The sequence below is a fragment of the Hakea prostrata genome, chromosome 10 (assembly GCF_041222555.1).
Source record: "Hakea prostrata isolate BN-2017 chromosome 10, UWA_Hpros_2, whole genome shotgun sequence".
Taxonomy (NCBI): domain Eukaryota; kingdom Viridiplantae; phylum Streptophyta; class Magnoliopsida; order Proteales; family Proteaceae; genus Hakea; species Hakea prostrata.
This window is the reverse complement of record NC_142609.1, coordinates 4114264-4130955: the sequence shown is the minus strand read 5'-3', so window position 1 is coordinate 4130955 and position 16692 is coordinate 4114264. Positions and strand designations below refer to the sequence as shown.

General features: G+C 33.8%; 1 protein-coding gene across 2 annotated transcripts; it reads left to right on the top strand.

Annotated features, from left to right (window-relative positions):
• The first annotated feature begins 372 nt into the window (after nt 1–372).
• On the top strand, nt 373–2999 carry LOC149001580 (xyloglucan endotransglucosylase/hydrolase protein 24-like). Of its 2 annotated transcripts, XM_089136883.1 has the most exons (4): nt 373–543; nt 687–889; nt 976–1169; nt 2480–2999. In XM_089136883.1, exons 1-4 carry the CDS (start codon nt 432–434, stop codon nt 2883–2885), a joined length of 915 nt encoding a protein of 304 aa, XP_088993009.1. In that variant the 5' UTR covers nt 373–431; the 3' UTR covers nt 2886–2999. The 2 variants fall into 2 exon arrangements, with proteins under 2 accessions (XP_088993009.1, XP_088993010.1); XM_089136884.1 differs by having other exon boundaries at nt 456–889.
• Nucleotides 3000–16692: the final 13693 nt, after the last annotated feature.

Here is a 16692-nt window from a genome sequence, read left to right as displayed (position 1 = left end):
AACTAGAAGGCTTACCTGAATAATTAATTTATAATAATCTGATTTATTTTTTTATTATATACCACCCTTTTTTTTTTTTTTTTGTTTTTTTGGTAAACAACCCATATTCTTTCATTAGCTTAACTAGAAGGCTTACCTGAATAATTAATTTATAATAATCTGATTTATTTTTCGTCTTCAATCAAACACTTAAAATTATTATATTCTATTCTTTCCTCGAGAGTCACGCCTTGGATCCATTTTGCAATGGAGAATTATAATACCCAAATGGTCCCTTTTGGATCTATCGTGGTCATATACTGCTGTATTAATTAGAATTGACGAACCCAGCTGGTCCTGATTTGGTGTTATTCAAACGCTCCATCTCTATGGCCTTCTTTTCCTTCCCAAGTTGCTGTCTTTCCCTTCCAAGGTTGCTGTCATTCTCTTCCATGACCATCTGGATCCAACTCAGTCTTCTTCTCTTCTACTTCATCACCTTGAAGGATAGCTCACTGAAATTACAGTACTTTCCTGTAGTTCACTTCTCTTTCCGTCGACCTTGTAAGCTTCATCACTATAAATAAGCTGTGATATCCAAAACAAATAAACATCTAAGTTTTCCATGGCTTCTTCACCTTCTTCTATTGTTTCACTAGTATTATTAGTGTCTGCTCTACTTCTTAGATTCCTAAAGTTTTCTTCAGCTAACAACTTCAGTCTGGACTTTGATGTCTCTTATGGTGGTGATAGAGCTAAGATACTCAACAATGGGGAGCTACTGACTTTAAGTCTCGACAATTCTTCTGGGTCTGGTGTAGTATCCAAGGTAGAATTTCTCTATGGGAAGATTGATATGCAGGTCAAACTTGTTCCTAACGACTCTGCTGGCACTGTCAGCAGCTATTATGTAAGCTCATCTCTTCCTCAATAGGAAATGTTCATTAGCTCTCAGTGATGCTTCTTGGCTAAGCTACATGTTTCATTGTGTTGCAGTTATCTTCAAAAGGGTCATATTGGGATGAGTTGGACTTCGAGTTCCTGGGGAATCTCAGTGGACAACCTTATGTTGTTCACACCAATGTAATCACTCAAGGCAAAGGCAACAGGGAGCAGAAATTCTATATGTGGTTTGATCCAACGGCAGACTTCCACAATTACTCCTTCCTCTGGAACCCATCATATGTCCTGTAAGCATTCTGATCCACCCCATTTATACAAAGCAATTAAAATTTGCTCATGTATAAATTGATGCTGCCCGCCCTTAATTGAGTCCGAGTTTTAAAGGGGTTGTATGACAATGTTCTTTTATTTTTTATTTTTATTATTATTACTAAAAATGATGGACTAAATCATGTATATGTAATCCGGTATCTTTTCCGTTTATTTTTATTTATTTATTTTTGAAACGAATGGCACTTTAGCACAGCTTTGAGCCCACTTTGAGAAACCATAGTTGTCAAGGTGTTGTCAAAGCATCACCTAGCCGGCGCCTTGGCAGGCGCCCTGGCTCTTTTTTGGGTCAAGGCGACACAAGTTGCCTTATTGCGTAGGCGTCGCCTCAACGCCTTGCTTGGTGTCATCTTGGTTTTCGTTATTCTCTATCACCGTGCCTCACCTTAATAGCTATGTGAGAAACATGACAAAAACTGCTTTTCTTGAAAGGTGGAGGGGCATTCTTGGGTTTTTGATATAAGAGCATAACCTCTTATTTTGAAACCCTAACAATAGAATTTTCCCCCACTATTTCATTCATTTTTCAATTACAGAAACGTTTTTTCTCCTTTTTTTTTTTGGGTAAGAACGTTTCAGCACCTAGAAACAGTGAGAAACAATAAAAATGTATAGAAACAAAAAAAAAATTGTTTTTCACCTAAAGCGGAAAAACATAACAAAAAAGCGGCCATACAACTCTTAGGAAAAAGTCATGTGAGAGGAAAACTGCCAGAGTTCTATGTGCAAGGACCATGAGATATTGGCCAGCATGTGTGGAGAGGGAGTTAATTAGATACATATAGTTGAATATTGTGGTTAAGTGTAATTCTGACCATTTGCTTGGTTTTTGTTGGGAAAATTATGTGATTAGCTACTTTTAGGTTTTCCCTTACAAAAATAGCCACTCAATGTTTCATTTTACAAAACTAGTTAAAACTGAGTTTACATTTACAAAACTAGCCAAAATAGTACTTTTTCACCTCTTTGGACATTTTCACTCCTAAAAATTGACCATACTGGCATAGGGGTGAAAATGTTCAATGGGTATGAAAAAAACAATGACTTTTTCCTTTTGGACAAAATAGTGATTTTCCTGCTCGATGTGATCAGTTTTAAGGATAAGAAATGTCCAAAAAGGTGAAAAATCAATATTTTGGCTAATTTTGTAAAGGCAAATTCAGTTTTGGCTAATTTTATAAAGTGAAACATTGAACGGTTATTTTTGTAAGAAGAAACCTAAAAGCAGCTAATCGTGAAATTTTCTCGTTTTTGTTTCATGTTTCAGCTTCACTGTGGATGAAACTCCAATTCGACAGTTTAAGAACTTGGAATCAAGTGGGGTTTCCTACCCTGACAAACAAGTTATGAAAATCTATGCTAGCATCTGGGATGGCGATTCTTGGGCAACACAAGGTGGAAGTGTCAAGATTAATTGGACCCAAGCTCCATTCACAGCCTCCTTCAGGAACTTCACCACATATGCTTGCTTGCAATCTAATGGGTCTTCTTGCAGTTCTAATAATTCCTTGTCTGCATCAACAAACAATACATGGTATTATCAACAGCAGCTAGATGAGGCAAGTCAAGAGAAATTGAAATGGGTACAGGATAATTACATGATCTACAACTATTGTAATGATACAAAACGATTTAATGGAACTCTCCCTTACGAATGTACTGTCACAAGCTAATAATTGTAGACAGATAAAGACTCCATGAGAACAAGAACCACAGGAGTTAAAATGTTAATTGTACTAATTCTTTGTTCCTGAACTATGATTTACTGTGCCTTTGATAGGTATTACTCCAAAGGTTTGGCTCACCTCCGATGCACATTGTCTGAATCGACCAAAAATTCCTAAAACTCAAATTTCTGTTTTTCCGGGAACTTGATAGCTAAGCTAATTATGGATTTTTATTTGCGGCAGCAGCTATGATAGCGCCATGTCATCAGTGTTTGATCGAACGGCTGAGATTCAAGTTATTAATTTTTATTTTTGCATTTTAAGGATTTAACTTATATTAATTTACAAAGTAAAATCCGCTAATTATAGTGACTGAAACACAAATCCGCTGAACAAATTCAAACTTCTACATGTGATAAATTACTCTGGTTTGTCTCGATGTTTAACTGTTTCTAACTTTGTTTTTTCCTATGGTATGCATTCTCATAACATTGGGTTGTATTACTGACACTACTGTACGTGTGATACTCAAAAAAAAGAAGAAGAGCAAATTGCACTGGTACCTCAAAATGGAGGCCTTAAAGTACTGACACCCCACTTTCTGTTTAAAAAGCACAGAGACTCCAAAATTGAATTTTTATTGAATATATTTGTCAAATTTATCACTAAAAACAATTAAATCAAAACTCAAGAACAAAGGAAACTTCGGAATTTTTGTATGACTTGCTGTTATGAAGCTAGAGGGTATTTATAGGCATTGAGGTATCTTTTCTAAATAGTTCATGACTCTGTTCGTATGGGTGTACCTCTCTGTAGGGATACATTTCGGAATTTTCGTATGACTTGCTGTTATGAAGCTAGAGGGCATTTATAAGCATTGAGGTGCCTCTTCTGAATAGTTCATGACTCTGTTCGCATGGGTGTACCTCTCTGTTGGGATACGAATGCCGACATCAGATCTGAGCTGTTGGATCGTTCGGCCGCATGATCTAACAGTCCAAATTAAACCATCAAAAAGATATTTATGGATCTATTTCCATCGCCCTAGATCAAAATACACGGTTCAGATCTGATCTTGTTCGAAGCGTGTAAAGTGTATGCGTCAAAAGCGCCTAAACAACCCACAACACATGCCACGCATGCACGGTTAATAAGTAGTATCTACTAATTAACTTGGATTCCAACGTCTCGATTTCCAATGTAGGACTATATAAAAAACATTTTTCTAAAATAAATAAATGATTTTTTTTTTTGCATTTATAAATCCAATAAAATGAAACATTTATTATTTTATTATATTAAAAATAATACAACAGAAATTAGTGGATGTAACAAGAGAAATTAGTGGATGTAACAAGAGAATGCCAAGGCAATGTCACAAATTTTGAAAGAATTTTTTCGCCGTGGTTCTAATTGTCCTCTTCTTTCCCATCTAAATTTATTGGCTTGACTATTAGTTTCTGAACATACTTTTCCAAACAATGTTTTTGAATATTATGTTCCATAAACAGAACTGCAGGGTAAGTACTAGCAGAGAATCCCAGATAATCAGAAAAATCATTAGAACCACCCATTAAATAAGAAAAAAAAAAAATTCTTTTCTTTTCCAAACAACACCAAGAAGAAGGAAAAAAAAAAAAAAAAATCCTTGTTTTATCTGAAAACCCAGATAAAACTAATTACCTTCATGAAATCTATTACCAAAATAAAAAGAAAAAACCTTCATGAAATCTCTTGCTAACAAACAATTTCGTATATTTCGTATTGATGCTTTCCAGTTCCCTTGTCTATAAGAATATTTATACGGTTTTAATTTAGAAAATAAGGTTAGGTGGCTAGTCAATTTTTTTTCCTCACAAAGTGACGGAGTGCAGAAAATGAACTGATAAGAGTGGAAAAGAATTGAATATACCACTCAACGTGTGGACGTTCAAATACGTCAACAGAAAAGGATAGAATAAGCAATTAATAGAAAATGTGATAGAAAAGTATTTCGGTTATTTCATTGCAAAAGATTTTTTTTTTTTTTTTTTTTGTGGCCAAATAGAAATTCATTGAAATACCTCTAGATTAAATCTAGAGGAAATAACAGAAGAGTTTACAATACACAAAGGAGGAGAATCCCTCCAAACTCAAGACTTAACTGAAGAACCTAGCCCATTTAGTAAGAAAGTCAACATGATGATTGCTAGATTTATTCACCAAAATAAAACGAACAAAATTAAAACATGCCGATAGCCTTTTAATTTCTTGAACCACACTACAACTAACCCAGTCCAAAGACTGAGGTTGGCCATTTAAGGCCTTTATGGCTGAAAGGCAATCAGAGTGAAATATAACCTACGATATCTGCAAATCCAGAGTTGCATAAACAACATCCCTGAGAGCTTCAAGCTCCATTATAGTTGTTGAGAAAACAAAACAAAAACATGTTTTTGCTCAACTAAACTGGCCCACATGGCTCCAAATAATGCAGTTTCTCCCGCCGTTTGAGAGAATCGATCCCATGATGCATCCGAAAAAACTTTGAAGCTGGTTCGAGGAGGACTTTCTTCTTCATCCAAAACATTTGCATAGTGTGGATACATGGGTTGCACCACAACCGACTCTTGATTGCTTAAATTTTCCTGAAGCCACAGAATTTCATTAAATAACCTGTACATCTAATTAATAGAGGGAATAAGAGACACATTTTCCCCATTAAATAACATTTCATTTCAGTCATTCCATATAACCCAGCACAAGATACTGCAAATAGTATAGACAATATCACCTTGATTGCATCCATAAAAAATTTAACCAATCATGCATGCTATTTCCCAAAAATTCTGATGTATCAATCCTTAGTGGGGAAGCCCTTCAACAAGCTTTTGCATGGTCACAATGAAATAAAACATGCATTACACTTTTGACTTGTGATGTGCATAACAAGCATATATGCGTCAAACTACTATTTCTTTCAAATAAAGCTTGTTGGGTAGCTATTTCCTCATGTGCATCTTTCCACATGAATGTTTTAATCTTGGGTAAAGTTTTAATTTTCAAAATTCTAGCACCCACGTGTTACATGATTCTAAATCTAGACGTAATTTAAACCACTAAAAGGGACCCAACCCGATTCCCTAATATAAAGTTTCCTAATATATAAAAAAAATAAAAATTGAGTACAAAAGCATAATTTTCATGTAAGAAGTAGATCAAATTAAAATTAACAGTTCCAATAATTAATATGTTTGTATTAGAAAAAAATCAATATGATTGTCTCCTCGATATTGTCCCATAAATAACAAACCTGTGTTGTGGCATTAGTAGTATGCTTATAATAAGAGATAACTGATAGAGCATGCCACTCTAAAGAAGTAGAATATCTTAAATGCTATCATTGATGTGATCTTCAAATAAGAAAATAAATCTATATTCATATTTGAAAATTACTTAGAATGACCTACTAAGTTCGACTTTAAATTCCAACTACCAAGACAAACTCTTATGGATGAAAATTTTGGACTTACTTGGTTTATTGGTTTCCTCCCATGTCTTAGTTTTATTCTTCATAGCTTAATTCATATATTTCCATTATATTATATTAGAACATCATATTATTAGGCAAACCAATGTTGATCAAACGATAAATGACTATGTTCTAAGAATATATGTTTTGAGATGAAATTATCCTCGAATTTTCACCACAATCTAATGCATAATGAATGCTTAAGAACTTATAGTGATGATGGTGCTAAGAATAAGTGATACAACATGTCTTTATAATCAAACTCAAATTTTTAGGTCATGCCATTTATGACGGGCAAAAACATGTATAACGAATGTCTAGCATAGGGCAAATCCGTCCCACCAAATGCAACATGTTTAGATGGACTTGGTCCTAAGCTCGGGCCTGGCCTTGGATTGGGAATCCTGGTTTAGCTCCAAGCCTAAGACTAGCTATGAATTTGATTCTTTTTTAGTGATATTTTCAGATGGTCACTCGACATATTTTTGAATTTGGGCTATAGAACAATTAATACTGATTTTCTATGTTTAATTATCAGGTAAAATTCTTTTTTGGTGAATTCAAAAATTTTATCTAGTTAACGTATTGGTGTTTGATCAAAAGAGGAATGACGAAGGGTCTGTCTTTTATTTTTATTTTTTTGTTTTTGGTTTAAAAGGGTCTATCGGTTTATGTTTAGAAGTGAAACTACCATTATAAACTTCACTCCAAAATCTCATGCATAATGAATGTTCAAGAAGTTAAGGCGGTGATAATGGTAAAACTCTATAATTAAACTTTTTTTTTTTTTTTTTGGTAAATCAATTAAACTTAAAATTTTTGGTCATGTGTTTTATGATGGGTGATATGCATGACAAATGCATTGTGTAGGACAAGTTCATCTTTAGGGTGTAGCTATTATATGAGCATTTTTCATTTGTCACAAAAAAAATGAGGAGTTTTTCAATAAACACAACCACCATTGAAGGGGTATGAAGACATGGACCACAAGTCAAAGAACCAATGTCACTTGTGTAGGTGTCAATGAGATTTGCTACCAATAAAACTTTTCAGCCTTAACGGAGTATATGCTTCTATAAAATTATAAACTTGTAAAGAAATAAATTTAAAATTAAGTAACTCAAACAGATTCTAATTGAGAAATGGACTGTATCGTTTACAAACATGAACTAATCAAATGATTTTCCAAAAGCCTACACAGGGATTTCGATTGAAAAAGTGGGAACCAAGAACCAGAAGAGAGGATAAATAAGAACAAAATTTGGAACCCAACAGATTCTAAATAACTCTTACTGATATGCTGATATGCCGATATGCCTTGCTTCAGATTTCAGAACATTAACTACTTTCAGATACATACTCTTGCAACCTCTTCTTTGAATGGGAACCAAAAGAAGACTCCAACCAAAAACAAAATAACTGGTGAGGTTAAAATCGCTCTAAATCCCTCCCTTTGAACTAAATTATTCAAAAGAACAAAAATTTGCAAACACAAACTCTCGGGGGGGGGGGGGGGGGGGGGGGGGGGGGGGGGGGGGGGGGGGGGGGGGGGGGGGGGGGGGGGGGGGGGGGGGGGGGGGGGGGGGGGGCCCTAGGAAACAAATTAACTATTTCATCACCATCTAAGGCTAGTCGATAGGTTACGAGGAGGAATCTTGAATCTTTAATTACCGTTCACCATGTCAAATTTGTTCCTTACAACTCTGCTGGCACTGTCGGCACCTACTATGTAAGCTCATCTCTTCCTTAATAAAAAATGCTCATTAGTTCTCACTGCTTCTTGGCTAAGCTACATGTTTCATTGTGTTGCAGTTATCTTCACAATTATCTTCAAAGGGACATATTGGGATGAGTTAGACTTCAGGTTCCTGGGGAATCTCAGTGGACAACCTTTTATGTTGTTCACACCAATATGATCACTCAAGGCAAAGTCAATAGGGACAGCAATTCTATATGTCGTTTGATCCAATTTCAGGCTTCCACAGTTACTCCTTCCCCTGGAACCCATCATATGTCCCGAGCATACTGATCCACCCCATACAAAGCAATTAAATTTTTTGTCTATGGTTACATTGATGCTGACTTTCCTTAATCGAGTTCGAGTTTTTAAGTGTTCAACAAAGAAGTCGTGTGAGGAGAAAACTGCTCGAGCTCTACGTGCAAGGACCATGAGATCTTGGCCTGCATGCGTGGAGAGAGTGTTAGATGTATATGTTAATATGCTACTTTGTGACCCTCGTGTACCTGAATTCAAAGATGGACTCATACCGACACATTTTGATAAACAACCCAATAAACTAATTTGAGAGATTTGTGATGAAGCAGAGGGATTGGGCTGTATGGTACAATCCAACCTGATGGATGTAGCTGTTTACCAAATTAAAATCCATATATATAACCAATGTTAGCTTATGAGGTCACCGTGAGATTTGAAAGTTTTAGATTGGGATTTTGGATGTGAGTTCTTGTAGTGCTATTTTGGCGATTGGTTGAGGAACTTCAATCTTTTATTCTTTTCACATAGTGAAAAGTTATTCTTTAAGCAATGTAGGATGCCACATTAGCTTATGAATCACCTTAAATCTCTGTATTCTTTTCATTTTGTTTTCGTTTTTGTTTCAATTCATAATTTTTTGACGTTCAGTCTAACAATGTACAGTTGAATATTGTGGTTAACTGTAGTTCTGATGATTTGCTTGGTTTTTGTTTCATATTTCAGCTTCTCTATGGATGGAACTCCAATTAGACAGTTTAAGAACTTGGAGTCGAGTGGAGTTCCCTACCCACACAAGCAAGTAATGAAAATATATTCTAACACCTGGGATGACGATTCTTGGGTAATGAGGGGGGGTTAAATCACAAGCTAATAATTACTCTCCCTTATTGTACTATCACAAGCTAATAATTGTTGACAGATAAAGCACTCAATGAGAACAAGAACCACAGGAGTTAAATATTGATTGTTTTAGATCTTTGTTACTGAACTATGATTTTAAAATATGTATCATGCTAGCGATTTGGCTTCCGTGTACATATTGTTCTGAATAGACCAATTAAATTCTAAAATTTTGTTTTACCGACAATTTAATGCATGAGCGAAGCTAATCACAGAACTAAGTCTGCTTCGTCTTCATTCTCATAACACTGAGTTGTCATAGAGGACGCTACCGTGGGTGTAATAGTTAAAAAATTATTAAAAATTTAGCTAGGTTCCTTTAGTAGGGTTTAAAACCGGATTAGATTTATTTATAATCACTGAAATTACATCTAGGTCAAGCTGAAACCAACATTGTCATAATATTATAAATGAAATGATCATAATATCCTCATTTTAGACAAAAGAAAATTCAATTACAATTTTACACTCATAACCCATTCTGATATTATTCTGAGGTTGTCTATGATAGTCTGGGGATCTGGAAAATGGTCTACCAGAGGCCAATAATCTGGAAGATGTTTTTCTGGTGGCGTTTGCAGGAGTTAATGGGTGTTGATTTTACTGGCAGAAATAGCTGATTGTTGGCAGTAGATCTCTGGATAGGTGAAACTGAAACACGGGAGACTAGGGGCTCTATTACCATCTTTTATAGGCATACATTACCCATTAGCCTCTGTTGGTTTGCCATTGACGTGTTTTTCATCTTAATGGAATTAGTTGACGTAACCAGAGAATGTCGAGGCAATGTCACAAATTTTGAAAGAATTTATTCTTCTTCTCTGTTGAAAGCAAGGGTTCTGATTTTCATTTTCCTTCCCATCTAAATTTACTGGCTTGACTGTGAATTTTGTGAACATACTATTCCAAAAACTGTTTTGGAAGATTATGTACCAACAACAGAACTGCAGTAAACAAGGTAAGTATTAGCAAACAATCCCAACTAATCAGAAAAATCATTAGAACCCCAATTAATCAGAGAAATCATTAGAACCCACGATTCATTAAAGAAGAAGAAAAGAAGATTCTTTTCTTTTTCAAAACGACACCAAGAAGAAAAAGAAAAAAATAAAGATTCTTGTTTTACCTGAAAACCCAGATAAAACTCACTATCAACCTTCATGAAATCTATTACCAAAAAAAAAAAAAAAAAAAAACCTTCATGAAATCTCTTGCTGAAAAACAATTTTGTATTGATGCTTTCCAGTTCCCTTGTCTATAAGAATATTTATTAAATAAAGGGAGTTGGCTAGTCAGAAAATGAATATATTTTTGTTTTCTTTCCTTTGGGACTCAGAAAATGAAGTTAGAAGAGTAGAAAAGAAATGGAATATAACAGTCGACATGTGGACGTTCAAATACGTTTACAGAAAAGGATAGAATAAGCAATTAATAGAATATGTAATAGAAAAGTATTTCGGTTATAAAGTTTCCTAATATATATATACATTGAGTACAAAAGCATAAATTTTCATGGAAGATCAAATTAGAATTAACAGTTCCAATAATTATTATGTTTGTATTAGAAAAAAATCAATATGATTGTCTTCTCAATATTGTCCCATAAATAACAAACATTTGTTTGTGGCATTAATAGTGTGCTTATATTAAGAGACAAATAAAAGAACATGCAATTTGGATTCACATCCTTTACAATTCCCAACCTTGCAATTTCCTGTAATTTCTATGTAGGATTGTTGCACTGGCGGTTAATTATCCAATGGTTAGGATTAGAACCCAATTAGAAATTGAACCTAATAAATTTCTAATTTGCCAATAGGATTATCCAAGGGTTAGTAAAGTGGTTAAAGGCCCAACCTCCCACGGGGAGGTCTTGGGTTTGCACTCATTCGGCGGCATTAATATTCTTATTCCCATCCCAGTATATTAGAAGCTTTTAATAAAAAATAAAAAAATAATAAAATAAATAATAAATAATAAATTCCTAATTTTTTTCTCAATTCATCTCTCTTCTTTTATTGAGGCTTAATTTTATGAATTTATTCAATTCCTAATTGGGTTATAATCCTAACTCTTGGATAATTAATTGCCATGTGTCGCAATCCTACAATTACGATGAGAATTGTAGAGAATGTGAATCCATGCAACTCTAGCTGTTTGGTTACATAAATCTAGAGATTTCAAATATTTGGATTCACAAATGGAAGATTTATACCCGTTTGGTTGTGTGAATCTCTAGATTCCATGAATCTAAAGATTCATCTTTTTACACTAAAAATGTGAATCTATAGATTTATTGGTATAAGGTGAAATCTAGATATTTCATCTTTGCTATAAAAGTGTTTAACATTTGAACCATACCCCATAAATGTTTTTTTAGGATAATCTATAGATTTCATTCCAAAGATTTAGGCTAACCAAACAGTTAATTTTATAAACTATGACTCCATAGATTTGAAATCTTTATATTTTTTAAATCTTCAGACTCAAGTAACCAAACAAACCCTAAAGAATTGAAATATCATAAATGTTATCATTGATGTGATCTTCAAGTAAGAAAATAAATCTATATTCATATTTGAAAATCACATAAAATGACCTACTAAATTCCACTTTAAATTTCAACTGTCAAGACAAACTCTTATGGATGAAAAATTTGGACTTACTTGATTTATTGGTTTCCTCCCATGTCTCAATAGTGTTCTTCATAGCTTAATTCATATATTTTCATGATATTATATTAAAAATATCATATTATTAGGCAAACCAATGTTGGTCAAACGATAAATGACTATGTTCTAAGAATATATGTTTTGAGATGAAAATATCCTCATGAATTTTCACCACAATCTAATGAATAATGAATGCTTAAGAACTTATAGTGATGATGGTGCTAAGAATAAGTGATACAACATGTCTTTATAATCAAACTCAAATTTGTAGGTCATGCAATTTATGACGGGTAGAAACATGTATAATGAATATCTAGCATAGGGCAAATCCGTCCCACCAAATACAACATGTTTAGATGGACTTGGTCCTAGGCTCGGGCCTAGCCTTGGATTGTGAATCTTGGTTTAGCTCCAAGCCTAGGGCCAGCTGTGAATTTGATTTTTTTTTAGTGATATTTTCACATGGTCACTCATCATATTATTGAGTTTGGGCTATAGAACAATCAATACTGATTTTGTATGTTTAATTATCAGGTAAAATTCTTTTCTAGTGAATTCAAAATTTTTATCTAGTTAATGTATTGGGTGTTTGATCAAAAGAGGAATGTGTAAGGGTCTATTTTTTTTCTTCCTTTTGCTTTAAAAGGGTCTATCGATTTATGTTTAGAGGTTAAACTACCATTATAAACTCCACTCCAAAATCTAATGCATAATGAATGTTCAAGAAGTTAGGGTGGTGACAATGGTAAAACTCTATAATTAAACTTAAAACTTTTGGTCATGTGTTTTATGATGGGTGACATGCATAACAAATGCATTGTGTAGGGCAAGTTCATCTTTAAGGTGTAGCTCTTATATGAGCATTTTTCATTTGTCACAAAAAAAAAATGAGGAGTTATTCAATAAACACAACCACCATTGAAGGGGTATAAAGACATGGACCACAAGTCAAAGAACCAATGTCACTTGTGTAGGAGTCAATGAGATTTGCTACCAATAAAACTTTTCAGCCTAAACAGAAAATCATTCAGAATTAATATATGCTTCTGTAAAATTATATACTTCTCAAGAAATAAATGTAAAATTAAGTAACTCAAATAGATTCTAATTATCTCTTACTGATATGCTGATATGCCTTGCTTCTGATTTGAGAATACAAACTACTCTCAGAGACATATTCAGCCAATCCCTTCACCATATCTTGCTAATCATGGTGACTGAAATATGAGTTCACTGAACAAATTAAAAAAATTTAAATGTGAGAACTAAGTGTGTGCTTCATCCCAATCAAGGTTTAAAGTATCGTATATTAGCAAGGTATCCGTCGAACAATTTTAAGACATTTCGGTTCATATCAAACTGTATCAAAGATACGTATCAATGATTGAATAATAGAAATAAAAATAAATATGAAAGTAATATAATTTAAATAGAAAACAATAGATTTTATCTTGAGAAAAAAAGAAAATGGCCATATGGACAAAAAATCATTCTTTCAAATGAGAAGCTTTTATGTCCAACCCATTATCTTACAACTACTAGTTACATATGACTTGCAGATTGCCTTGAAGCAGTTCATGTGTTCAAAGATTCAAGGTTTCACGTCTCATCTTTTACTCAAATTGATGCCAAACGCATCTTCTAGTGTATGTCTAAGGCTTAAGGGGTTTGGAAGTTGTTATCTTTAACATAACACATTATTTAGTCCGAACATTAAGTTCCTTTAAGTTTTGTGATATGCAAATATAAAAAATTTCTCCCCATGTACAAGATTCAGTGTCAATGGGCGAGCTAGTCACAATAGTAAGAAATGCAAGAGTTTGCAAACTTGTCATGAGACGAAGTTTTTTCCCCTCTTTTAAGTTGGATCTATATTTATGAGAATGTATCATTGTGTATCACATCATATTGGTGTGTATCACTATGTATCAATGTGTATCACAATTACCTTAAACAAGTATGATCTTGACAAACATACATAGTTCCCTCTCCCTTACTCTTTTATATCTCAATCCCCAATACTTTCTTGGCTAGCCCAAATGCTTTCATCTCAAATTCAAACTTCAACTTGCATTTTAATTCTTGAATAAGACTTGAATCAACACATGCAATCAAAATATCATCTACATAAAATAACAAATACAAAGGAACAAAGTTTGAAATAAGAAAATAGAAGCAACCGTAATAAACACTTTTTTTGAAATCAATACTTAACACAAATGAATCAAATATTTTATTCCATTATTTCAGGGTTTGTTTAAGTGATTTCTTTAGCAAACAATCTTTAATCTCATCAACGGATGCTAAGATGTCTAAAAGGGGTTGCATATAAATCTTGTCTTCTCAATTGCTATGAAGAAAGATAGTTTTAACATCCATTTGCTCTATTGTCATTTGTGTCTGAACAACCAAGGAAAGCAACACCCTATAGTCTTATACTTAGCAACAGGGAAAAACATCTCATCATAATCTACCCCTTCCTTTTGGGAAAAATATCATTTGCTGTGCACAGCAATGCACTACCACAAACTGACACGTGTAATATACCGAATAGAAGGCTAAGATGAAAAGACTGACTTCAAGTGGGAAAAACCCAGAGGGTTGAGACCCCTTTACCATATATCCGCCCGTTTCTTAAAAACCCAATCTAAAGACTCTCAACTCCTCCCATCGATTTTCCACTCAACTCTTCCAACTGGGGACATCTGAACCTTCCACGCATCTCCTTCCTCTTAGAACCAAGGCAAGAAGAAGATCTTCATATTCAAGACTACAAAGCCAAGTGACAATATGGTTCAGTAAAGAAAGCAGCAGGGTTAAGAAGACACTCTCCTGCTTCGGCTGCAAATCCAATGTTCTTATACCTTCACAGAAAAGAACTGGGCTTCAAAGGTTTGTGATATTTGGTAACGCTTCTCTTGGGTTTTTTCTTTGGTTTATAGATTTCTCAAAAGGAAGACAGGTTACCTTTCCGTTTTGTATTAAATTTCAAGTTTTAAAGAATTGTTGTTTAATTTTCAATAGCAGCATGATCTATTCTTAACCGTTTCCTCTCTCAAACTCGATCAGGCAATGTTTTACCAAACCCTTGGATTTCAGCAGCGACGGCTTCAACAAACGATGAACCTGAAAAGATGCTATCGCTGAGATCTGAGATAATTAAACAACCTTCGTATCCACAGATGATATGAGAGGAGTCCCCAGTGATTCTTGTGGGGGGGGGGTGCGAAGTCGTCCGCTGGAGAGTGACAAACAGCCTTCGTATCCACGGATGATTTCGATCTCAAAGCTTTGATGCCGGATGGGTTTATCAGATTGAAACAGAAGATTGGTGGTGAAATAGTGGGCGCAACTGGTGGAAGTGTTGAGTCGAGAATCGGTGGGAGGAGTTGAAGAGTCTTGGACTTGGTTTTTAAGAAACAGGCGGATATTATGGTAAATGAGTCTCAAATATGAGTTTTTTGCACTTGAAAATCAGTCTTTTCATCTTAGCCTTCTATTCGGTATATTACACGTGTTACTTCGTGGTAGTGAACTAATGTACACAGCAGAAGATGTTTTTCCTTCCTTTTGGACAAAACCCTTAAGAACAAATTTAGCCTTATATCTTTAGGAATTATTTATTCCATCATCCTTAATTTTGAAGATCTAATTACAAGATAAAACCTTATACCCTTTTAAATTTATCAACTAGCACTTAAACTTGAAAGCTAAGGGTTTGTATTTTCATCTTCTTTCCCATCTAAACTTATTGGCTTGACTATGTGTTTTTTTGCTAGCATCCTCTTCCAAACATTATTTTTGAGGACTATGTTCGAAAAACAAAACTACAGTAAACAGGGTAAGTATTAGCAGAAAACCCCAATTAATCAAAGAAATCATTAGAACCCACTACCCATTAAAGTAGAAGAAAAAGAAGATTTTTTTTTTTTACAAACAACCCCAAGAGGAAAAAAAGAAGAAGATCAAGATTCTTCTTTTACCTTAAAACGAAGATAAAACTGCTTTCCAGTTCCCATGTCAAAAAGAATATTTATACGAAATGTATTTCTGTTATTTCATGACTAAGGCTAACACCCAGGTGTTACATGATTTTAAATCTAGATGTAATTTAAGCCACTAAATATATCCAACAAATTCCTAATATAAAGTTTTCTAATATATATATATATATATATATATATATATATATATATATATATATATAAATTGAATACAAAAGCATAAATTTTCATGAAAGATAAAATTAGAATTATCAGTTCTAATAATTAATATGTTTGTATTAAAAAAATCAATATGATCGTCTCCTCGATATTGTTTCATGAATAATAAACTTGTGTTTGTGGCGTTAATAGTATCCTTATAATAAGAGATAAATGAAAGAGCATGCCACTCTAAAGAAATCAGAATATCTTAAATGTGATCTTCAAGTAAGAAAATAAATCTATATTCATATTTGAAAATTAAATAGAATACCCTACTAAATTCGTTTTAAATTCCAACTGCTAAGACAAATTCTTATGGATGAAAATTTTGGACTTACTTGATTTATTGGTTTCCTCCCATGTCTCAATAGTGTTTATCTTCATAGCTTAATTCATATAGTTCCATGATATTATATTAGAAATATTATATTATTAGGCAAATCAATGTTGATCAAACGAAAAATGACTTTGTTCTACGAATAAATGTTTTGAGATGAAAATATCCTCGCGAAATTTCACCACAATCTAA